The sequence below is a fragment of the Euwallacea fornicatus genome, chromosome 20 (genome assembly GCF_040115645.1).
Source record: "Euwallacea fornicatus isolate EFF26 chromosome 20, ASM4011564v1, whole genome shotgun sequence".
In the NCBI taxonomy this organism is placed as follows: domain Eukaryota; kingdom Metazoa; phylum Arthropoda; class Insecta; order Coleoptera; family Curculionidae; genus Euwallacea; species Euwallacea fornicatus.
The window spans coordinates 248,612-273,713 of record NC_089560.1 but is presented as its reverse complement, the minus strand read 5'-3'; the positions used below and the strand labels follow the sequence as shown (position 1 = coordinate 273,713).

Here is a 25,102-nt window from a genome sequence, read left to right as displayed (position 1 = left end):
GATGTCCGGAGTAGGAGGAATTTCGAGCCGAGACCAGGGTGGGAAGACTGGCCCTGAACCAAAACACGATAGGGGAAGAGTTGGTGACAAGCAGAGCCAAGTGGGGTGCGTTTGAGAGATTGACAAAAAAAATTTTGAGGGGGAAGGGGGAATGAAAGACAGAAGAGTGGGGTGCAGAACGGTCGAGTCCGCACCTAGTCCGGAGTAACAGGGTGCTCTGAAGTAATGCTTAACGGCGGTTCCGGGGCGGAAGAGGGGAGGTGGTTTTAGTGGGTAGGCGGGCGAATTCGGCCATTTCGGAAGCTCGAATTCCACACTACCTGGCCCCAACTACACCCTGGGTGAAGTGTCTTTAGAAAATTTCCACTTCCTCGCAAAAAAAAAAAAGTTGATAACCTTATCTGGCTACCAACGACCTAGTCACTACAACTCATCTTATCCTATTGTTCGACGCGTTGAAAGATAACATACACTGGTGGCCAAAAGAAAATTGACAAATACATTTTTTTTAATTTACTAAGTAAGAGAAACAATAATCTTATTCTTTTTTTTTAATGATATAATTATCCACTCTAAATAATGTTCGTAAATTAAACAAATGTTTTATAAAAAAATATATGTAAAATTAAAATATAAATTATTATGTCCCCCCCGTGTATCTCCACCTTGGCGAGGTGGGGGGGCTTGAGCGCTCCCTGATACCAGAGGCCGGGTCCGGAGCCTCGACGTCGACCTAGTCCCACCGACAATAGCCGGGGCATGCCGGTAGGCGGACTGGCAGGGAGCTGACTAAAGCCGGCCACTCACGTTCCTGTATACCTGACATGTATACCTGTTCAGGTAAACATGACAAGTAAACCTGAACTTGACATTGTCCATATACGTAGAGGCGTACCTGAAAGCAATTCTCAGTTGGGCTTTCAATCATGTCCGTACAACGCGACTACGACGATGCTGTAGCGTTAGTAGGTCTTCTTCTCCTCATAGGGAAAAAGAAAAGAAAATCGCGACAAAAGTGGTGTAAAAAATGGTTATTACAAAGACATGAATACAGTCATGTTAAGTTGCTAAGAGAATTAAACGCAGAGCCTAAAGATTATCGCAACTATTTAAGAATGGATGAAACAACTTACCTAAAGCTATTATCAATGGTCACAACTTTAATTCAGAAGCAGGACACTGTTATGAGAAAAGCTATATCGCCACATGAACGTCTGACAGCAACATTACGATTTCTTGCAACAGGCAGGACATACGAATGCCTCAAATCCTCTACTAGAATATCACCGCAAGCTCTCGGCAAAATCATTCCAGAGACAAGTGTTGCCATTTATAAAACTCTACGGAAGGACTATTTGAAGGTATGTATAATAAGACGAACTTTGTTCAGGTAAGTTATTTATTAAGAAATACTACAATCCTAGGTACTCGTAAAGAAAAACATATTTTCAGAATATTTAATTAAAATGTCTGATTTATGTAAGTTACTGTATGTTAACAATCAGTATAAGTGGCAAAATAAGATCTCGCATTATTTGTAGAATTTTCTGAAGGAGACATGTTAGGTTCTACTGGCTGCTGTTGTGTATATTGAGATGACTGTGAGTAAGAGTGTGGTTGTATATTGGATTGTTGCAGTAGTAAGGAATTAGGAGATGATGCTGTTGAGGTGGGGCTTGGAGTTGGAGAAGGAACAAAAATAGGGCTGAAAGTGGTGGATGAATGATTATAACAATCACGCTCGTATTGTTGAATATTCCCAGTCGACGGTGAACAGCCGCGAGATGAGTGATTGTTAAGAGTTCCCATTTCTGCTTCAAATAGCGTGTCGTTTATGATCTTCTCTGCGAATAGTCGCTGACGGTTGTCTAATGTTCTCAGTTTTATTGCTATTGTTCGTCCTAAGAGATCATACCGATCTTCCAGTGACTGAACGGCTGCAGGACGCTTGAAATGGTCTCTCACCGAAAGCAACACGTCAGTGGTTAACGCCTCTTGCGCACTTTTTTTTTTAATAGATTTGTTTGCTTGTGTATATTTTTGAGAATGTTCATCCATTCTAGATGTAGAACCATTTGTAGCATTTTCTTCAGAATCGCCTACATTATATTCTGCACCAATGTCCTGAAACAAAAATTTAAATTAAGATTAGGTTCTGTTATATTTTACCATACAAATTCAACCCTATTCATATACACTATATTCATATATACTATCCGTTTTACTTTACTTTGATTCACCCTGTACATTTTTTTCAGTTTCCTGACTCGTCCGACGAATGGAAAGAAATAGCGCGTCTCTTTGAAAAACAATGGAATTTTCCGCATTGCTTAGGGGCCATTGATGGCAAACATATTGACATAGTTCCACCTGCTGGCTGTGGATCGTATTATTTCAATTATAAAAATCGCCACAGCATAGTCCTCTTAGCAATAGTGGATGCCAGGTACCGATTCATATTAGCTGATGTTGGAACAAATGGACGAATTTCTGATGGGGGTGTATTACAGAATACTAAGTTTTTCGAAAGAATGCAATGTAAAACATTAAAAATTCCACGACCAGAAGATGTTGCCAATAGCTCTAGATGTCTCCCATATGTCTTTGTTTCTGATGATGCATTTCCATTAGGACCCAATATGCTAAAGCCATTTCGACAAACGGATTTGGATACAAGAGATAAAAAAATTTTTAATTATCGTTTGTCTCGTGCGAGACATATTGTGGAGAACGCTTTCGGTATAATGGCTTCACGATTTCGAATATATCATACTAGAATTAATTTAGACGTACAAAACATCGAGAAAGTAGTAATGACCACATGCGTCCTGCATAATTTTTTAATGACACATGCATCAAATTTTTATGCACCAGAAAATTGTTTCTATAAAGAAAATACTGATAACGGGACTGTCATTTCTACAGGCTGTAACACTGCAAGTTCTAACATGGAACATTTACATCGGCGAAGTCAAGGAAATATCACCTACGACGGGAAACGAGTAAGGGAAGAATTTCAAAATTATTTTGTAAACGAGGGCAAAGTGCCTTGGCAAGATAATTATATTTGTAATTAACTTTATATGACCGTTATTATTCTATAAATTGAATGTGACTAATATTAACACAGAAATAAATATAATATAAAAAAAAGTATATATACTCGGATCACAATAACTTTGCAGGTGAGAATAATTTTTTTACATTTACTTTATATTGGAATTATTTCATTTGACCTGCAAAGTTATTTTGATCCGAGTATATGTACATATATATAAATAAAAAGTTTATACTCATAAATTGACAGTTTATTTACTTACCTCAGAAGTGTTATTATTCTCTGCTTCGACTTCGCCGTCGACGTCATCTAGGTTTGAGCATGACTGCCGTGGAGTGTTTTCATCACCAAGAAAATCGAACAAGTGATAGTACCACAACGTGGGTTTGTACACATCGTCTGCAGACGCTCCGGACTTTAACGATTCTTTATATTTCTTTTTCTCTTTCCTTACGTTACTACGCAAACTATTAATTTTTTTTAATACATCCTCTTTTGTAGCATTTGGTTCGATCTCTCGAAGTTTTTCCTTGAGCTTTTCATATGCGACTGCTCTCTTATTTCTGTTATGATAATCTTTGCTTTTTACGAGCCAAAGGCAAGGTTCGGCTTTGTATAGCTCTATGAATTCTTCTACTACTACAGTACGTTTGCGAGAAGCCATTATTTCGACAACCAACGTGGACAGTGGACACGGAATAACTGAGACCTACACACGTACAACGCCACACACGCTCAGGCTTGCCTGAAGGTAGCACTTTACCACAGGTAAAATATATAAAATTTCGATTGTTTGCAGGTCGCCTGTTCAGGCCAAAATACCTGTCAGTTTTGTCACATACACGCTCGGGTTTACCTGTACAGTTGACCTGAACAGGTATACATGTCAGGTATACAGGAACGTGAGTGGCCGGCTTTAGAGAGACACAGGAGCGGGCACCGCGGCTCCCCATAGGGGAGGTTTTGCCGCTCTCCCTCCCCATGGGCAAGGGGCAGCAACGTCGGAGGAGATGCCATCCCCCCTGAAGTAATGTCTAACGGTGGTTCCAGGGGGGATCCAGGATGAAGAGAGGAGGGTTTTAGTGGGTAGACGTCCCGCTCAGGGACGAATCCCCCACATAACCCGGTTGCTAAAGCATCAGACCGGGTACCTTTTGAAGGTTTCTCTCCACTATAAAAAAAAATAATAAAATAAAAATATTATGTGGACAAAAATAAATTGACAATTCTTTTGAATAATAAAAAAAACAAACCTAAAAATAAATACACTCTTCTTTAATAATCAATACTGTATCCTCTGTTCCTTCTTACTTCTAATATTCTCTTTGGCATCGACGCAATTAGCTTGTTAATTAAAGTTTCGCCTATTTTCGTCCATGTTTGCCTTTTTTTCAAAAAGCTCTTCCTTGTTTTTATATGTTTTGGTTCTAATTTTTCTGTCCAGATAGTCCCATAAATTTTCTATCGGATTAAGACCCGGAGACTGGGATGGCCATTTAATAACATTGATTTTTTCTTTTGTTAGCCAATTCTTAACGAATTTTGAAGCATGCTTAGGGTCATTATCATACTGAAAGTAATATCTAAGAGGCATAACCTCATCTGAATAAGGTACCATCACATTCTCTAATATGTCTTGATACATGAACCTATCCATATTGCCTTCTATTCGATGAAGTGGTCCGATACCGTACCCAGAAAAACATCCCCAGGCCATTACAGATCCTCCGCCATGCTTGACCGTTGGAATAGTGTATTTTGGATCGCATCTTTTGCTTTCAGGCCTTTTTACATGTCGTTTCCTATCGGAATGGATCAAATTAAATTTTGACTCGTCACTAAAATGACTTTTCCAATCGTCAACAGTCCAATCTCCGTATTCTTTTGCAAATTTAAGACGGGCGTTCAAATTTCCTTTACTAAGCAAAGGTTTCTTAGCAGGTCTTGCAGTTTTTAGCTCACTATTCTGTAGTCTTCTTCTCACAGTACGCGAACTTACTGAACAAACTTGGTTTTCGTCTAAAATATCTTTTATTTCTCTGGAAATAATAAATGGATTTTGCTTTGCTTGTCTTAAAATAAATTTATCGGTAGCAACAGTAATTTTTTTACGTCTTCCAGTTTTTCGACAAGAGGAACATTCCCGTGGATGAGAAATTTTTTAACAATTTGTAAAACAGTAGCTCTCAATAATGAATATTTTCTAGCAATATCGGCTTGGCGAATACCTTTTTTATAATCAGAAATAATTCTGGATTTTATCTCACTTGATAAAGCAACTCCGGTAAAACTTGGATATCACGGAAACCACTTAGAGCGTTCCTTTTTTTCCCCGTAATCTACTCGCTTAGTAGTTCACCAATATGTTTTTTTTTTGGTGCGGAAATGCTTTGTTCAAAAGTTTGCTTTTCCACATTTATTTCAATACTTGACTCTCTTACGGAACCGTGGAGCGAACAGGGGTGCTGGGTGGGATAAATAAAAATGAATTGAGGTAAGCTGAAGTAAGTTGAGGTAAGTTTTGTTAAATTTAGGTAAGTATATAGCAAAATAAACTTAGTTTTTTTGGATTAATCTATTTATTAACGGAAATCACCATATTCCAAACGAATTATATTTAATAAAGCTTCCATTGGGTCGATATTGTTTTTCCGACAATAGCGACGCCAGAGTTCTTCACACAGAACATCATCGAATTGACTTTCCGGTATAGATCGTCCTTTCAATTTTCGCTTCAATACATTCCACTGAGATTCTATCCTTTGTGTATGTGTTCCATCCTCAGCAACAAACTCTTTGCTGTGATTTACTGTATGATGACTGTAGCCCAAATTCTTAAGGCCATCATACGCCTTCCAACAATCAGTCCACACATCGGATTCTTCAACTACATGTTTCTGAATGATGGGCAGCAGAACCTCCGCACTACGCTTGTTGTCAGGACGTAGTACACAACGCAAATCTTCCGATCCTTCCGCTATTATGCCTAGAACCCAATGCCCATTAAGAATCCTTCCCCTGTTATATTTTCTATGACCAAACATGGACACGTCAATCTAAAATGTAATACTATTTATTTATCAATGTGTTTATGTAAAATTGAATCAGAAAGAGATTCTGGAACTAACCCGAACTAACCTGAACTACAACACCTTGACCTCCAGTTTTAGGCATTTGTTCCTGCATTTTGGAGAAAGCTTCTGTTACCATTTCCCTACAATATCTTACACGATTGGAAATTGTGTCTGTAGCAAGCAGCTTTTCCCCATCTTGCGTACAAGCTCGCTGGATTTGTTCATAACTTGAACCGTGAGCGTAATGGTAAAGTATACTAGTATAAAAAGATTAAATTAAAAAATATCTATGTATATATATTAATTAATTAATACTCACATGAATTCACTTTGAATTGAAAGCCGAGAATTTTCAAACCATGTGCCACTGGAGAAGAATATGTCAGGTCGACATTTATTCCATTTTGGACATCGATATTGACCCAAATTAGTGTCAGAGTCAAAATAATGCGAAAAACGCGCAACTGGTTCGGAATGACCTTTTGTTTTGCTTCTAGAAAATGGCGGCTTCGGAAGAAGTCCTTCTCGTAAAGCTAGTTGATAGCCTTCTTCACGGGTTTTAGGCAACATATTATCAAACCATTTATATTCCACGATTCCAACTTTAAATTTCCAAATAAAATCGTTTACCTATATCGGTCCTATATAGGTCGGACTTTCTGCGCCATAAGGGCGCCTACCATCATAAACCCAACCGTCGGGCGCATACCTATATCGGTCCCTTTTATTGGGGCATTGTAGACACGCTAAATTGCGGAACTCAGCATTAGTTCAATTTAGACTGCGTCTATTCACAAGTAGCGTATTTCCCAAACATAAAATAACCTTCGGTATGGCTTTTTGGGTGTCGTCGTCACTCCCTCCACATAAAATCTCCCCAACAAATACTGACATACATTGGCGTAGCTTAAGGGACTAACTACGGCTAGTTTACAATTAAAATTAACTAATTACCTAACTCAAGGCACCAACAACACTGCAACTTACCTAAACTTACTTCAACTTATCTCAATTTACTTCCATTTATCCCACCCAGCACCCCTATTCGCTCCACGGTCCCGTAAGAGAGCCAAGTATTGAAATAAATGTGGAAAAGCAAACTTTTGAATAAAGCATTTCCGCACCAAAAAAAAAACATATTGGTGAACTACTAAGCGAGTAGATTACGGGGAAAAAAAGGAACGCTCTAAGTGGTTTCCGTGATATCTAAGTTGATCCGCAACTCCTGACGGCATTTTATTAAATTTGGTACACACAAACTTAATTCACTGTTAAAATCACAACTATTGAATATACAGTCGGACTCTGTTATAATGAACACGAGGGGACAAAAGATTTTGCACGTTATAGCCGGGCGTTCGTTAAATCGAATTTTATTTAATATGTATTGAGTTAACCTTAAAACTTTTTACGCGCTAAAAATTAATTTTTTCGATGAATTTAGTTAAAATTAATGCACTAGTTAAGAGGAAAAGATGGGAAAAAACAACATTTTTATTTTATTTGCTGCTATGCACCTAATATAGATACATGTCTTATTTTTTTAAATTTTTTTAAAATTAAGATTATAGTGCTTCAACTACTTGGGTTATTGGCACTCAACATACATTTGACAGTATACAAAACGTTCTGAGTATAGGTACATATCAAATAGACATGAAGATTACGTTTAGACGGAGTTAAAAAGATTGATTGACTTCAGGAATTCTATGGTTGTCCTCTGATCCACTGTGGAGTGCAAGTTCTTGTGCAGCTCATCTTTAATTTGAAAGGAGATCCTATTGGCACTATACTTTGGCACTTTGTAATGATATGGTCGACAATCAGCAAGACATTGCACCTATCACATTTTGGGGGAGATGTCCTTTCCATTAGATAACAATGAGTTAGTCTTGTATGTCCTATTCTTAGTCTTCTTATGGCCACAGAGTACTTTCTGTTTAGTTGAAGTTGTTTAAAAGGGAGCAGAGATGGTTCAATTGGTGACAGTTTCGTGTTGGATAGATTCCAGAGGTTTTGCCACTTGCTTTCAATAGTTACTTTAAAATATTTATTTACATCCTTCGGTAGGTAAAAATGTTGCTGTATGACCTGTGAACGGGCCGCATTTCCCGCACTTGAGTCCGCAAATTCGTTACCTACTATTCTGATGTACACGTCTTATTACTATTTATTTTGTACTGTAAAATAGTCAGTCATTTTATTTTGCACTTGATTTTTAATAAGCGAATGTCTTTCAATTTAGCCATATAATTTATTGAAGACTTGATATGCCGAAGAGTCAGCACTTGTACAGTAAATGAATTTCGAAACCACGTTCAGAGAAGAAAGAGTCTGTGACACAGTGGACATAGCATCGTCGTCTGGTTCCTCTTCTTCCTCGTTTTCACTCTCCTTGATTTCGTCTGTAAGAAGTACTTTAACATTATTCATTACCTCAGCATCACTAGGAAAATCGGTTGTTATCAAATCGTTATCTATTTTGATGGTACTCTTCTACATCGATGTTATTATGTTTTTTAATTCATTCTGTCAATGAAATGTCTTCTTCGTCATTTTGATCTACAAGTTCCGCTAGTTGAAATTCTACCAAACAACGGTATGTCGTCTTCATCATCGTACTCTTGTATTATGTGCGGTTTAAATCCCGCATGACGAAAATTGTTCTCGATGGTGTTCAGCGAGACTTTTCTCCATGCGGCGCTAATCATTATTATCGCGTCAAACAATGTAAAGTTAAGGTCTTCATTGCTTTCAAAAGCGCTTATTAGTCGCACCAAAAATATTTTTCGAGAAAAAGACTTAAAAGTGTGTATAATGCCTTGATCCACAGGTTGTAACACAGCTGTCACGTTTGGTGGTAGGAACACAAGATTGATGTATTCAAGATTTTCTAATCTCGGATGAGTTGGACAATTATCTACAAGAAGTAAAATTTTCCTTCGTTTCTTGCAAAGTTCGTCATGCCATTTTTGAAGTAATTCTTCAAAAACTTCGCTAGTCATCCATGCTCGTTGATTCGACTAATAGATGACTGGTAACTTGCCTTTATTTTTCAAGCATCTAGGAAATTTGGATTTACCGATAACCTTCAAGGAGCGTTTTTCAGTTCCAGTCATATTAGCACAAACTCAGACAGTTATTCTTTCATTGCTTTGCTTTCCACCAGCACATTTCTCGCCCTTAAATTTAGGGTCTTATTCTGAGTCATTTTGTAAAACAAACCTGTTTTGTCTCCATTAAAAAATGTCATTCATATCGTATCCTGTACTAATGATTGGCCATTGACTTTTTAGCCATTCTCACGTTATTTCTGTTGATACTCCTGCAGCCTTTCCATGAATTTTGCCCGCTGATATATCATGTCTTGACTTAAATCTATCAATCCAACCTTTTGTACACACAAACTGCTCACTACCACTTTCACCTACTCCATACGTTAGTCTTCCAAGTTCTTCTGCTTTTGTTTGTAGAATCACGCCAGTAATGGAATTGTTTTGACTCCTTTGAATCGTAAAGCATTTGAAAAGTGCTTGATCTATGTCATCTCTTATAGGTTTTCGAATTTTCTTTTGCTTTGTTACATTACCTTTCAAAGTTTTAAATTTATTTCTATTTTTGAAAACCGTGGAAATTGTAGATTTTAATATACTTTTTACACACTTGTGAATTGGAAAGACCGATTTCTAAATCGTTAATTATGGTCAATTTTTGTTGAACGGTTAACACATTACGCTTTTTAGCTTCTATGTGTAACCTTAAAGGGATTTTGCTTCTCCCTACACAAATGAAATGCTACTGATGCGGTCCATACTTATTTCGCGTAAAATTTAATACGATTCAATACACGGGGATTTCCCGGATCGAGATTATGTGGGCAAAAAATACCGTAAAACTAACCTAATAAATTGTACAGAATGGTCTTTTTTTATAGATTAGTTCGTTATAACCGATCGGACCTGCAATTTTTTACCGGAAAGCGTTCGCTAAAGCCAATCATTCGTTATAAATGTGTTTGTTATATCCGAACAAGAATAACATGTAGTTAAATAGACACTTTTTACGTTCCAAGCATTTTGTTCCTTAAAAGCGAGCGTTCGTTATAACCCGGGTTCATTATAAGCGAGTTCAACTGTAATTAGTTTTTAAATCACTAATCCATAGATTGTCAATTTATTTTTGTCCGGGCTCACTCAACACTAACTATGTTCTATCAATAAAATAATGCGATAAACAAATAGTGCAAAAACAAGAAATTTATCAATAAATAGTTTAAGAGTTGGTATTTTATTTTTATGGGTTTTGTTGGCCAGGTATGGATTTTAAATTTTTGAGATAGAAAAATTATTTATGTATAGGATTGTCAATTTACTTTTGGCCACCAGTGTATCTATTGTGAAAGGTGTTAATTTGACTGACAAAAGATTCTAATTTTGACGGGCTTCCGTCGAATATTTTCAATAAACTAACGGTTGGTCTCTAAAGTTCTGCCATTTCACTAGGTTCAGGGTACAATTGAGCTATATGACTTTCAGAGTTTGAATTATTACTAGCTGTTGGGTTACTACGTAACCTGGGATAAGTTATTTTTCCTAGTATATGTTTATTAAACTTTTTCAGAAATTATTTATAATTAGACGGGTACTTATTAACACGTGGTCTCGCTATTAGAAACTGGTTGACTTACTTTATAACAGTTTCTAGCTTCTTCCCTGTATCAAGCGGCGATTTGTTAAAGAGGTAAATTGTTTAGGTGGATGTTGCTTGTAGTGGACAGTGGTCAATTGGTCCAGCTTACTGCTCGTGGATTTCCAACTGATTAATTTAGTCGAGATTCAGGAGTCTGCCAAGTTGCCAATCCTTTATAAACAGATAAGACAGAAGGTGTCTTGGATGGTCTGGGATGTCGAGTCAGGAAGATATCACGCCCTTTGTTGTGGATACTCAAAATTTCTCGCACTTCCTAATTCACTAGTACACTCGAAAGGATCCAAACGACTGCGCCAGTTTTATTTAACTTTCGGGAATATGAATTAAAAAAAAATGATTTAATATGAAAAATACAAAATATAATATACAGTAGTGGCCATAAGTATGGAAACTTTTTTAATATCGCTTTTATTTAAAATGAACGATTATAATTTGAAATTGTAAATATAAAATAGATTCTATTTTTAATACTTTATCAACACCCATGGTATATTGGTATTTATTGAAATTTGATATGGAGTAAAAAAAAATTTTTTTTAAACTCACGTTCACCATTGGCACGCGCAAAAAAAAGTTTTGGGGGGGTGACCGTAACTCCCAATTTCCCTTCCCCGGTTTAAATTTTTTTTACCTAAATTATAGGAAAAGAACGCTCATCGAACAGTGCATCACTACAAAATGTCATTAAAATACGATAAGAAGTACCGAAGTTATTAACCAAATAAATTAAGTTTTTAATAATTTTAATACTCTGTATAGTGAGTATAAAACGCCAAAGAAAAATGTCGCATAAGGAAAGTCGACTTATTTTCGCGCAAAGATCTGTGGTTAGCAGATTGGCTTGTTAATTTGTAACACCCTGTATAAATAGATTTAGTAAATGGAAAGAAGTAATTTTTTTCATTTTATTTTTACATTTTCTTTAATTAGCATTCAGTGATAAAACGGCTAACTATCAACTTATTAGTTATCAAGCAGACAATATCCCGGCTTTTGATGGAAACTCGAAACAAATTAATCGATTTCTTACTGCTTGTAATAATTTTCTTGGCGCGCATAGAAATAATGCTAATCCCGCAGCACCTGTAAATACGGCTCTTTTGGATACAATTATGTATAAATTAGTAGGAAGGGCTGCAGATTCAATTGCGTCCAATATAGAACTTAATACTTGGGAATTGGATAGGTAAGCGATTTAAACCACTTTCGCTGACCAAAGATCTGTCGATTGTATTGTTCAAGATATAATAACAATGAAACCTGATAAAAATGAAAGTTTACTTTAATTCGGCGTTCGTTTGCGAGACGCGCGCAGTTTGTTATTTTTAAAGATCAATTCATTTGAAGAATCACGACCAACTAAATTACTCAAAATAACAGAGTATGGTAATGTAGCCATGAAAACGTTCATTAATAGTCTGAATTATCATATGCAACTAGTGGTAAGATTGAAGAATCTTCACACCTTAGAATAAGCAATTTCTTTCGCCTAGGAACAAGAAAATTTCCTAGCTTACCGAAATAGGCAAAGCAGTGTGAGTAAATTTACTAGATCTCCTAATTCATACATTAATGGGTTCCGGTTTAACTTTGGTAATGTAGCTCCCATGTACCGCCCTGAAAATAATCCTAAGCCATTTTACAATCGCATGAATATATGTTCTAACCACCAGCGAAGTTAGAGTAATAACGATAATTTCCAACATCCTAATAAAATTCTTACTTTATAGAATTTGGACAATTAAACCTATTTACCCCCAACGACTTCAATTCGCTCAAACAAACTCAAACTTTGTAAACCGTCCCACCTTTCCAACAAGAACACCTTCAAATCAATTTGGAACCAAATTTAATTTTTCAAACCCAAATTGACAACCCTTAGACCCAATGGACATCTATTCTGGAAACACTTTTAGATGTAGAAGTATTTGGCAACAATCTCAAGCACTTCAACAAAAGTTTATTTCCGAAGAATTATTTTAATCTGTCGAAACGAATGAAAATAGTTTTCAACCAAATTTTGATACGAATTCCTATCGGGATTTCGACAACTTTGCAGACCACCCTGACGTATAAAATATTCAAACCAACCCCGAATATTGTGCCTACTCCCGTCCTGAAGAACCTTATTTTTCTAATCGCGATCCTTTAAATTAAGAATATCAACGACGATAGGCCAAAGATAATAACGACAGTACACGCTCAACTTTCGTAGATGATCTAAATTTTCATGTGGACTCGCAATTCAACAAGATAACTTAATAGTTCTTAATGATTATATCCATTCTAGTCTGTATGTTATACACGTCCTAGAAATAAGTGCAAACTTCTTGATAAATACAGGGAGTGACAGAAATTTTATTAAACCTGATTTAGCCTTCAAATTTCATCCAAACTTAATAACAGACGAAACATTCCTTGTTAAAACAGCTCACGGAACTTTTCTGCACAATGAAGTCTTGTAGTTGCCCGTATTTCCTACATTTAAAGAAAGCCAACATAAATTCCATTTGTGTGATTTTTCCCCTAAATTTGATGAACTATTGGCATTGACTTTCTTTCAAAGATAGGCTCCAAAACCAATCTCTAAAATAAATTGTTAGGGATCCCCAACGCTACTTTACCATCTAACTTACCCTACTTACCCATTGATCAAAAACAGGTAATATCAAATTTCGAAATTTCTGAAACTGTACTCCTTGCAAAACCTTGTCAAAAAATTAAAATTTCCGTCAAACCTGATAATGGTTTAGACATTACATACAGACTTACCACCATACAGACTTCGGTGAGGCGGAAATGCCCGATACTTTAGTAAAAATTATATAATAGATTTTCACGAATTATATACAATTCTGAATCCTTGTAACAACCCCGTCGGAACATCATTATATGAACCCTTAAATATCGAATCGATTGATGTAAAAGAAATGCACTTTTATAAGAAAATGGAAATTGATGCAGAAATGGAAGAATACTCCGACGAAATTTGAAAACAAAATTTGACAAACCTCAGAATTTCTCACTATAACGAAGAAGAATATGGAGCCATCCGTGATTCGTGCTACCAGTACCGTAATATATTCTATTGCAAAGGTACACCACTGACTGTTACCAATTGTATAAAACACAAAATTGATCTGACGGACGAAACGCCAATTTTTACAAGAGCATGTCGATACCACGAAGTGCACAAAAAGGAAGTGGCATCTCAAATGAAAAATATTCTAGAAAATGGCATAATGCAACACTCGAACTCCCTTAGGAACAGTCCCATCTGGATTGTTCCGAAAAAACTGGATGCCTCCGGCAAAAAAAATAGAGAATAGTAGCTGATTACAGGAAGCTCGACGAAAAGACTATGAATGACAAATTTCTATTACTTAATATCACCGAAATTTTAAACAAATTAGGCAAAGCCCGCTACTTCACGACTCTCGTGCTTGCGAACGGATTCCATCAGATTGAACTGGAAGCCAGCGATACACCTTTTTTTTAAATTTAATTACTTGTAGAGATACAACCTGTCACAATAAAGGTAAAAATAAATTGGACATTCAATATCTATGCTGGCAATTACAAATTATAGTACTAAGTGGTGTAGTAAAAGGACCAAAATTTCAGTCCCTTACTTGGTTGAATCTATGTGGCAAATCTAGAGGGTTGAATCTCTTCAACCTGGTTGTATATGTCGCTGTGTCCAGTAAATGTATGACTAAGTGATTTGGGTGGTGATCTAATCTTCGCATGTAGTTATTTGAGTAGCTCTCTATTTCTTCTCGGACTGTTTTGATTGAGAGGTCGGAGTGAATTGTATTGTTGCCAACATACCATGGTGCATCAACAAGCATCCGTAATGTCTTAGATTGAAAACGTTGTAAAATTTCAATACTAGAGTTGCTGGCGGTTCCCCATTGCTGGATACCACCATAGGTCCACACGGGTTTGATGATGGTTTTATAAATTAGCACTTTGTTCTCTAGTGATACTTGAGAGCGGTATCTCAGTAGCCAGGTAAGTTTTTTTGTTTTGAGATTTAGTTGAGTTCTTTTGGTCTTGATGTGCTTCTTCCAGGTTAGCCTCCTATCGAGGTGCATTCCTAGGTATTTCAGTGATTCTGCCTGGGGAATTTCCACTTTGTTTATCTTCACTGGCGGGCAGGTATTTCTTCTTAAGCTGAAGGTGATGTGGGTGGACTTGTTTCCATTAATCTTTATCTTCCACTTAGTTCGCCAGGATTCTAGTTGTGAAAGATAGTCTTGTGTGAGGTCAGTAGCAGTTTGCGGGTCAGGACTGCTCACCAGAAACGCAGTATCGTCTGCAAATGTTGATAACATACCATGTTGGCTATGTACTCTATCTGCTGTAAATAGGGAGTACAACAATGGATCCAGGACTGAACCTTGGGGAACCCCTGCATGTAGGTCATATAAAGTCGACCAGGCGTCTTCGACTTGGACATAAAATTTGCGATTATTCAAGTAGGAGTTAAGTATGTTAAAGTATTTTGGTATGGATTTCTTGATCTTGTATACCAGGCCCTTGTGCCACACTTTATCAAATGCCTGCTTAATATCTAAAAAGATACCTGAGCAATATTCCTTATTTTGAAGTGCCTCGTAAATTTTGCGTGTCACTCTATGGACTTGTTCTATGGTAGCGATACACCAAAGGGGGCATTTTCAACTGACACAGGACACTACGAATTCAAGAGAATGCCCTTTGGACTCAATAACGCTCCGATCACATTCCAGAGGGTTATGAACAATGTTCTAAAGGGTGTTCAAAACGAAACATACTTAGTATATAATGACGATATAATAATATTCAGCATTTCACTTCAAGAACACATTGGAAGACCGAAGCAAGTTTTTAAGAGACCAATGCATTCCAATTTTAAAGTTCAACTGGGTATGTCCGAATTCCTACGTAAGGAAATGGATTATCTAGGACATAAGATCACCGTACAAGGAGTAAAACTCAACCCAGAGAAAGTCGAATCAGTAAAAAATTTTCCAATACCAAAAAAACAAAAAAAATCTTTCCTAGGGTTAGGAGGATACTACCGACAGTTTATACCAAATGTCGCTAAAGTAACTACACTCTGGACTCTTTGTTTAAAAACAGGCACAAAGGTAGAACTAACGGAAGCTTTTTTCCAATCTTTCTAAATTTTGAAGGAACTCCTCATAAATGTCTCCATTCTAAACTACCCTGACATTATTAAACCTTTCACGCTTACCGCTAATGCCTCAAATACAGCTCTTAACGCCATCTTGTCTCAAAGCTAACCGCCTAGTGATCAACCTGTTACTTATGCCTCGAAAACACAGAACGAAACAGAACAAATATACTCAATTATAGAAAAATAACTTTTAGGAATCGTTTAGGCTGGAAAGTATTTTCGTCCATACCTGTATGGTTGAAAGTTCAAAATTTAAATTGACTATCGCCCACTAGTTTGGTTTTTTAACTTAAAAGAACCAAACTCCAAACTAGTTCTTTGAACACTACGCCTTGAAGAGTACGATTATGAAATAATATATAAAAAGGGTAGTTTAAACACTAATGCCGATACTCTTTCCCGAATACCTCTTAATGTTGCAGAAACTGCCTCACTGGTGAATTCTCTTGGGAATATTGACAATGACATTAGCCAATTTCTAAACGAAGATTACGATCCCTAGATAATAACAAATGGAATGGTTCGGAAAACAATCAAAGAAATAGAGCAAGATTATTTTAAAAATAATCTTCCAATAAATGTTATAAGTGACATTCAAATACCACCATTAAATCAAGAATTGATGAATCTCGAAATTGACAATACATCTCAAACCGCGCATAGCACAAATTCAGAAGATAATTTTACTACCATGACCATGTTAGACGAATTCATTGATAATAAACGTTTTCAAATTTTGGCCACAATTTCACCCCACCAAAAATAAAAGAAAATTAACACCCAAAAATTCGACGGAAGCTTTATAATTCATGCCGCTTTGCGGTCGAACTGTGGGAAAAAATTACAGAGTTTCTCAAAGAGTACCTTAATCAAAAAATCACATACATCTACTTTTATTTTTAAAAATTAAAAGAGTATTTTCGAATAAATATAGCCAATAACTTTCGGAATTTAAAACTTGGTCAAAGTTCATAAATAATTTTCAACCCAAAGAGCGGGAAATGATAATGAAGCATCATCATGAAGAGAAGACGAACCATCGAGGAATTGACGAGACTTATAAATTTTTGAAGACTAACTACACTGACTTTCAAAAAATCGCAACACCAAGAAGAACACATTGTACACGTTTGAAATTCTGGCATTACGTTGAGTCGGGTAATTGATAAAACGATCAAAATATCAAAAGAAAATTATTGTGAATAAGTGAAAAAATTTAATACTAATTTAATAATGGGTGGTATCTCCTCTTAAATTAATACATTCCTGTAAGCGACGTGGCATGCTTAAAATTAGATTGTCAATATCTTCCTGTGATATTGTATCCCAGGCAATCTGCACCTTCTCGCGGAGTTCATCTATGGTCTGTGGAGGGCGAGCTAAACGTTGAAGTCTCCAACCCATTATATCCCATACGTGCTCTATTGGGGACAAATCTGGAGACCGAGCTGGCCAAGGCAAAGTATCCAAATTTTCAGCTTCCAAATACCTCAAAGTATCGTCGGCTACATGTGGTCGCTGATTATCCTGTTGAAATGTGCTTCCAGGATGGTCGTGCATGTATGGTACAAGAACCGGTTCTAAGACACTATTATTAATGTACCTCTGAGCATTTAATCTATCATAAATGAAAACAAGAGGAGACCGATTACCTTACTGGATGGCACCCCAAACCATGGCACCTGGTGTTAAACCAGAATGACGCCTTTCCAAAAAGTCCAAATTTAATCGCTCTCCTCTGCGCCTTCTATTGCCATCAGATCGCCATAAACAAAATCGGCTCTCATCATTGAACACGATTCTTCTCCACTCATCCACCCATTGCACTCTCAAATGACACCACTCCAGTCGGGCCACCCTGTGGTTTCGTGATAATGGAAGCCGATGCATAGGACAATATGAATTTAGTCCAAGACTTTGAATTCTGCGATACATCGTACTAAGGGAGGCCCTTCGATTAAGGGTGGCTACCCAGTTAGCACCAAGAGACGGAATTGTTTCAAACGGGGCGCCTGTCGCTGAACGACGAAGTCGCCGGTCTTCGCGTTGGTTCGTCATTCTTGGACGGCCACTACCACGATGACGATTTATTGACCCTTCGTTAGACCAATCTCTCCAAGCTCTTAGCATTGTTGATGCGTTTCGATCCAATCTATCAATTTTTTTCTCTTTACATGTCTAAAATCATACCAAAATTTCAAATACATACGATGCGTTCTTGTTGGTGTTGGTTTTTTTTTTAAAGTCAGTGTATTATTGGAAATCGTTTGAGACCGACCTTATTAATTATATTAACAATCGCTCGATATGTCAACGCTCGAAGTATGACAGGAAATCACCAAACCAACATCTAGTTCTCACCGAGGCCCCAAAAAGGTTATTTGAAATGATTTATGTCGATACTTTCATAGAAGATAAACAAACATTTCTCACCTTCTTAGACAAATTTTCAAAAGTTGCTCAAGCACTATCCTATTTTGGCAATGCAATCTCGTGTGCGAATCAAATGATTAATTTTTTCCAATTTTTTGGCGTTCCACAACAAATAGTCTCAGAAAATGGAGCAGAATTCAAAATTTCTAAACGCCCACGATATAAACGTTCATTTTACTATTCCTCATCACCATGATTTTATCTCACCAGGTGAGAGGTTACACTCCACCCTAATTGAAGAGATTAGAATTTTAAAAGAATCAGAACCAAATTCGGACGTAACGAAACTAATGCCATAAGCTATTATTGCATATAACAGCACAATACATTTGACCACACATTATTCACCTTTTGAATGAGTATTATGACACATTAATTCGCGTGACCCTATAAATCTCATATTATCCCACGTTTAGACCGAATACATAAACAATAATAACGTTAATACCCTGACCTTTTATGACAAAATATCCAGCGACATTGCGGAGCTGAAGGAAGAAATTATTGATAAAATAATCAAAACTAAAACACCCCAAGAGTTAATTATAGGTTCGCAGATATACAAAAAATCCACTAACAGGATAAGTAAAGGGAAAGGAAAAATAAATAAATTGGCCTATTTACCCGCGTCGAAATTCTAGAAAGCAACAGAATTCGTATTGAAAGTCCCAAAACAAAATCTAAACAAATAATTCACGTAAACGAAACTAAAATAAAGGTCATTATTAGAGATGGTGCTGGACCTTCGGGACCAACATAAAGATCCATAACTTGAACAACTACTCATGCAACTCCCGTTTAAAAAGGAATTGCTAAACTAACATCCAGCCATTGGGCTTTTATTCAACCTTTTAATTTATTCGAACCAATCAACCAATACTATTCACATAATCTTTCTCAAAAAATCAAACATAGCACATTTGGAGCAAAATACGCAAACTCCCTCGTTTCCTTACACACCTTAGAAAAACGCATAAAAAATGTATTAACCCAACTAACTTCTCACCTCTACGAATTGCGCAAAGGAATAAGAAGACTCTTCAATACATTTGGTTTGTTCATTAAGAGCATTATTGGAAATTTAGACTAAACTGGCGCTGAAGAAATACACCCCTGGCCAAATTTTAGTGTACAATTAAAATATTTGCAAAATTTAGTAATTTTAATATGTTATTCAAGTTTTTTCGGTTTAATACTTCATTTACACACTTTTAAGAAAAATATATAATGCCCATCACTTATTTGTGTATTAATCTTTGGCAATTCAAATGAGAATTGGATTAATAAATAAACAATAACAGATTCCTGGCCAAATTAAAGTGTACATCGCATATTTTATATGTAAACATGAGATTATTTTTTAAATCAGTCTAGTTCTTTCCTTTTATGTGAAAAGAACAAATTAAAAATGTATTCTTTCGATTTAATCACTAGAGTTAAAAAAAAATATTGAGGCGTAGTATGAGTTATCGTGCTGTTGCTGAAAAATTTCATCTGTCTCATTCTACAGTTGCAAAAATGTATAAAACGGATTACAATCGAGTGAAAAAGAAGAGAGGACCCAAATCAAAGTTAAATATGCGAAGCCAAGTGCGTATTAAAAGAGAAATTCGCCAGATAGCAGGAGAAGGTGAGTTGGTGACTTCTCGGAAATTAAAAGAAAACTTGCAATTGGTCGCACCTGCAAGAATCATAAGGAGAACTCTTCCTCAAATGGGTGTTAAATGGAAAAAAGTTCACAAACAAATTCCTCTCACCAAAGCCCACCGTGAGTTTCGAGTGGCAAAAGCTCGAGAGTGGTTATCTTTAGGGGACTTTATCTGGACAAAGACAGTATTCACCGATGAAAAAAAATTCTCAAAGGATGGTCCTGATAATGGGTATAGTTACATGGAAGATAGATCAACAATATCGTTTTATCGCCCAAAACGCCAAATGACAGGTGGAGGGGTGATGATTTGGGGAGCAATAACTGCCTCAGGGCATTTTCTGCTGGAAAGAATCTCTGGAAGAATCAATAGCCAAGGTTATTTAACTCTTTTACGGGAGAAAGTTTATCCGTGGATGGCATCATTGTTTCCAAATGGAGATTTTTACTTTTTACAGGACATCGCACCCGTTCGCTTTTCCTGAGTCACAAAAGAAGGGTTATCACAAATGGGATTGAAAGTTTTTGATTGGCCGGCGCGCTCTCCAGACTTGAACCCAATAGAAAATTATTGGCAAGCACTCTCTGGGGAAGTGTACAAAAAAGGAGCATACAACTCTGACTCGGAACTATGGGAAGAAATTTTAAAAGCAGCGCAGAAAGTTAAAATATACACACCCAACCTTTTGAAAACTTTGTGTTGTTCTATGAACCGTAGATTGTTGAAAGTTATTGAATCTAAAGGAGACTCAATTAATTACTGATTTGTTTTAAAAATTCATGAAATTGGATATTTTTTAATTTGAAAAAAAAATGCATATTTTGTTGCTGTACACTTTAATTTGGCCAACTATCACTTTCTATGTAATTAAAATGTATGACTGTTTTGTTAATAAAGAAATAAAATAATTAACGAATTAAATTTTTGTTTCCGTCCTTAATATAGAAATTATACAGCAATAGTCGTCTCATTTTTCTATTTCTTTTTGTAAAGAAATCAGCTGTACACTTAAATTTGACCAGGAGTGTATTCTCCAAAATAAAAACATTAAAAATTAATCAAAACAAACTTAAAGTAAGTTGGTCCAATCAGATTTCGATTATGGAATCTAGAATCGACCGGTTTCAGCGAGTATTGTCAAATATCACTCACAACGATTTAATTTTAAAATCATAAATCATGCAAATAGAGCAAACGCTCAAAGCAGTTAGCTTAGTGACAGGGCAAGACTTGCGGGCATATTTTCTGAATTTTACGATTGTTAGTCAAATTACTCAAATGTATCAGACAATTTATAATGTTCTCAATGACATAGAAATTGCGGTAACGTTTGCAAGTTGCACACTTTGCATAATTCAACAGTCAATCCAAAAGAACTTCTCTACGAAATGTAAGAGATGGAAAGTAAACTTAAAACTTATAAATTTGCTTTAGTCATCGAAAGTAAATCCATTTTGGCGCTTGAGAAAATTATTAGAATCAAATGCTTTTAAAAGGACGTCAACATAATATACACAGGGTGTGCGGATTAAAATACGCACCATTTTCTTGCATACACAAATTAATTCTTTTCAAAAAATTAAAGTGCATTCTCTGCATAACTTCTGGCCTATTTGCCACATCGTTAACTGCATTGAAAATTCTATTACGTAACTCTTGAATATGATCAATTGATTTATTTGTTTACTTATACGTCTTCATGGAAATAACAAAAAACTTAAGTTACAATACAAATAAAATGGTGCGCATTTTGAGCATTTGTTATGAAATTTTTGTAATAAAATGCTTTGAAATAAAAATTGCATTTATTAATAAAATTGCAAATACCTTTTAAGGCGCGTATTCATCTGAGCACGAACGGGAACGAGGCAAAGCGAGGACGAACGGATGTCTCGTTTGTATTGTATTTTTGTTTCGAATGATAATTGCCGAGGCATCGAACGAGGCATTTATCCATCCGTGCGGAGCGCACACAGTAGTCAACTATTGAGGCAAGATGGAGGAGGTAGACATTGTGGTAGTTGCTAGTGCTGCATTTGTAGTTATAGCTGGATTATTAAAAAAGAGAAAAAAGAAGCGTTGGTGGACAACATCTCTATACAGAAATAGACTTATAGCTAGGGGTTAGTTATTTTTGAATAGCATGGTGGAAGAAGAAAATGGTCATTTTCGAAACTTTGTTAGAATGTCCTCCGTAGACTTTAATTTATTATTGGAATCAATTCGAGATGATATTTCTAGAAATGATACACGATTTCGCAAAGTTGTGACAGCTGAAGAACGATTGGCTATAACACTGAGATATTTAGCAACTGGTGATTCATATACTAGTTTGCAATATCTTTTTAACGTATCGAAACAACTAATTTCAAAAATAATACCAGAAGTGTGCAGGTCGCTAGTGAAGAACTTATCCCAACATGTAAAGGTATTTATTTAAATCCTAAAAAAATCTTTTATACAAACGTTTATTTTATATTAATGATTATTAATTATTAATTAGTATTAACATTAAACGAATATTCATGCGGTGTGTCCCAAATGTCTTGGGGTGATTGTAAAGGTGAGGCAGTGTAAGATGAAGCTGGTGATGGTGAAGAAGATTCATGTGATAAGTCAGAATTGGATCGGGATGCTGAATATTGAGACAAAGTTGAAGCAGTTTGTAGTTCAGTTAGTTGTCGAGTGTGTGTTGTAAAAGATATTGGATTTTGTTGAGCATGGGACGCTTGTGTTGTAAAAGGTTGACATTGCATTTGCGGTGGTATTGAAAATTGTTGGATGTTCATTTCGGCTTGAAAGAAAAGGTTGTGTATTTGGTGCTGCAGTATTGTACGAGTTCTATTATCATATTTTCGAAGTTTTTCTGCAATATATTCACCAAATAAGGAATTTTCATCTCTTGATTTCCCTTTTACTGTATTCTGTAAAATGTTAAAGGCCTCATTTATGCGAGGATCCTCAGAGCGCTTTCTTTTTGGAGGCACATTCTTAGGAGATACAAATTTGTTTTTGGGCGAGTTGCTCGAATTACCAACAGCATTATTTTCTTTATTTTGATTATCGCTATCAGTGGCTAAAACAAAACAGTCATCGGAATTCCTATTTGAATTGTTTATGGCTTCGTTCGAATCTAAATTTTGTATAGGCTCTTCTTGAGTTATTTCTTCTGCATAATTCTAAAAAGAAAACAAATTTATTTTAGGTACCTTCCACAGCTGAAGAGTGGACAGATATATCAAAACAGTTTGAAGAAATATGGAACTTTCCACAATGTATCGGAGTGCTTGATGGAAAACATATTTTATTACAATCGCCAATTCATAGTGGAAGTACATACTATAACTACAAATCAAGCTTTAGCATTGTATTAATAGCTCTTGTTGATGCTGATTACAATTTCCTCTACGTTAATATTGGCTGTCAAGGAGGAGTATCTGACGGAGGAGTATTTAAAAACTGTCAGTTATATAAGGACTTGGAAAAAAATAAGTTACATTTTCCGGAATTCTCGTCCTTACCGGGCAGAAATGAAAAGGTTCCATTTGTTTTTGTTGCAGATGAAGCGTTTGCTTTGTCACAAAATATCATGAAACCGTATTCTGGATTACACGTGAAAGGTTCTAAAGAACGAATCTTTAATTACAGATTAAGTAGAGCCAGGAGAGTTGTCGAAAATGCTTTCGGAATAATTTCATCTGTATTTCGAGTATTAAGAAAGCCAATGCTACTCGAACCAGAGAAAGCTGAACTTATTACTATGACTATAATTTGCTTACATAATTTCTTAAGAAAAAGCCATTCATCAAAAAATTTATATGCACCAGAAGGTACATATGACAAGGAAGTAAACGAACAAGTTATTCCTGGCTCTTGGAGAAGTGACTGCGATAATATTACATCTTTAATTCCCTTAAGAAATATTCCACGAAAATCATCGCTATCAACTAATAACATCAGAACTGAATTCGCTGAATATTTCTCTTCAAACGGATCTGTTGTTTGGCAAAATGAATATGCTTAAAATCTATGTTTCTGCCTTTACCTAGATATGATAAAATATTTGTGTTTAAAAAATAATTATTCTCTTGGTCATTAAATTTGAATAACCATTTCATTTTTTCTAAGTTTATGGTTTTACTAATTATTTAAATTACCGATATTGTTGTGCGAATCTCCTCTGGATCTTCCAGAAACTTTAAAGCATCCCAAGCGAACCACTTCGAAATATATACAGGGGGTGGACAAAATAATATGAACACCTGAAATATACACAATATTTATTTATTAATAAGGTGTTGGGCCACCATTTGCTTTTAAAGCAGCTGAAATTCTTCGGGGCAGAGATTCGTAGAGGGCCTGAATAGTTTCTAATGGAATGTTGTCCCATTCTTGTACCAAAACATCCGCCAATTGCTTCAGTGATGTTGGAGGTGGAAATCTGTTCCTCACTCTCTGTTCTAAAATTGCCCATAATGGTTTAATTATGTTGAGATCTGGGGATTGTGCGGGCCAGGGAAGATGTTTTATGATATTTTTATGCTCCTCAAACCAAGACTGAACTTTCTTGGCTGTATGTATGGGCGCATTATCATCTTGGAATATGGCAGTATCTGGTAGCAATATGCTACTCATTATAATAACTTCGTCATTGAGAATATCTAGATATTCATTGGCAGTTATCCGGCCAGCGATTTGAATGATAGGACCAGCTGAATACCATGATATTGCTGCCCAAATCATAACGGAACCTCCTCCATGCTTGACTGTAGGAAGCAGGCAGTCCGGATTGTAGGCTTCTTTTGGGCACCTCCATACATAAACTCGACCGTTTGTAGGAAATAATGTAAATGACGATTCATCAGACCAGATCACATTCTTCCAATCATCAAGTGTCCAGGTTTTGTGCTCGTGACACCATTTTTTTCGCAGCTTAGCGTTGACAGGCGATATAAAGGGTTTCGCAATTGCAGCCCTTCCATAAATGTTAGCT

At 36.2% G+C, this 25,102-nt stretch overlaps 3 protein-coding genes across 3 annotated transcripts; 2 read left to right on the top strand and 1 right to left on the bottom strand.

Annotated features, from left to right (window-relative positions):
- Positions 1–795: 795 nt before the first annotated feature.
- On the top strand, positions 796–3,082 carry LOC136345616 (uncharacterized). The gene is made up of 2 exons (XM_066294108.1): positions 796–1,361; positions 2,259–3,082. Exons 1-2 carry the CDS (start codon positions 927–929, stop codon positions 3,075–3,077), a joined length of 1,254 nt encoding a protein of 417 aa, XP_066150205.1. The 5' UTR covers positions 796–926; the 3' UTR covers positions 3,078–3,082.
- On the bottom strand, positions 1,394–3,465 carry LOC136345618 (uncharacterized). The gene is made up of 2 exons (XM_066294110.1): positions 3,321–3,465; positions 1,394–2,124 (listed from the first exon to the last, which is right to left on the bottom strand). Exon 2 carries the CDS (start codon positions 2,056–2,058, stop codon positions 1,495–1,497), a length of 564 nt encoding a protein of 187 aa, XP_066150207.1. The 5' UTR covers positions 2,059–2,124; positions 3,321–3,465; the 3' UTR covers positions 1,394–1,494.
- A 19,849-nt stretch (positions 3,466–23,314) lies between these two features.
- On the top strand, positions 23,315–24,189 carry LOC136345665 (uncharacterized; the record flags this gene model as incomplete). Its single annotated transcript, XM_066294193.1, has 1 exon — positions 23,315–24,189. A coding segment is annotated over one exon (819 nt), but the record flags the coding sequence as incomplete, so codon positions are not given.
- Positions 24,190–25,102: the final 913 nt, after the last annotated feature.

Excerpts from the sequence above, each read along its gene's own strand:
- LOC136345616 (XM_066294108.1), top strand. The coding sequence starts at position 927 with ATGTCCGTACAACGCGACTACGACGATGCTGTAGCGTTAGTAGGTCTT. Across the intron at positions 1,362-2,258 it reads TACGGAAGGACTATTTGAAG|TTTCCTGACTCGTCCGACGA; the intron begins GTATGTATAATA and ends CATTTTTTTCAG.
- LOC136345618 (XM_066294110.1), bottom strand. The coding sequence starts at position 2,058 with ATGGATGAACATTCTCAAAAATATACACAAGCAAACAAATCTATTAAA.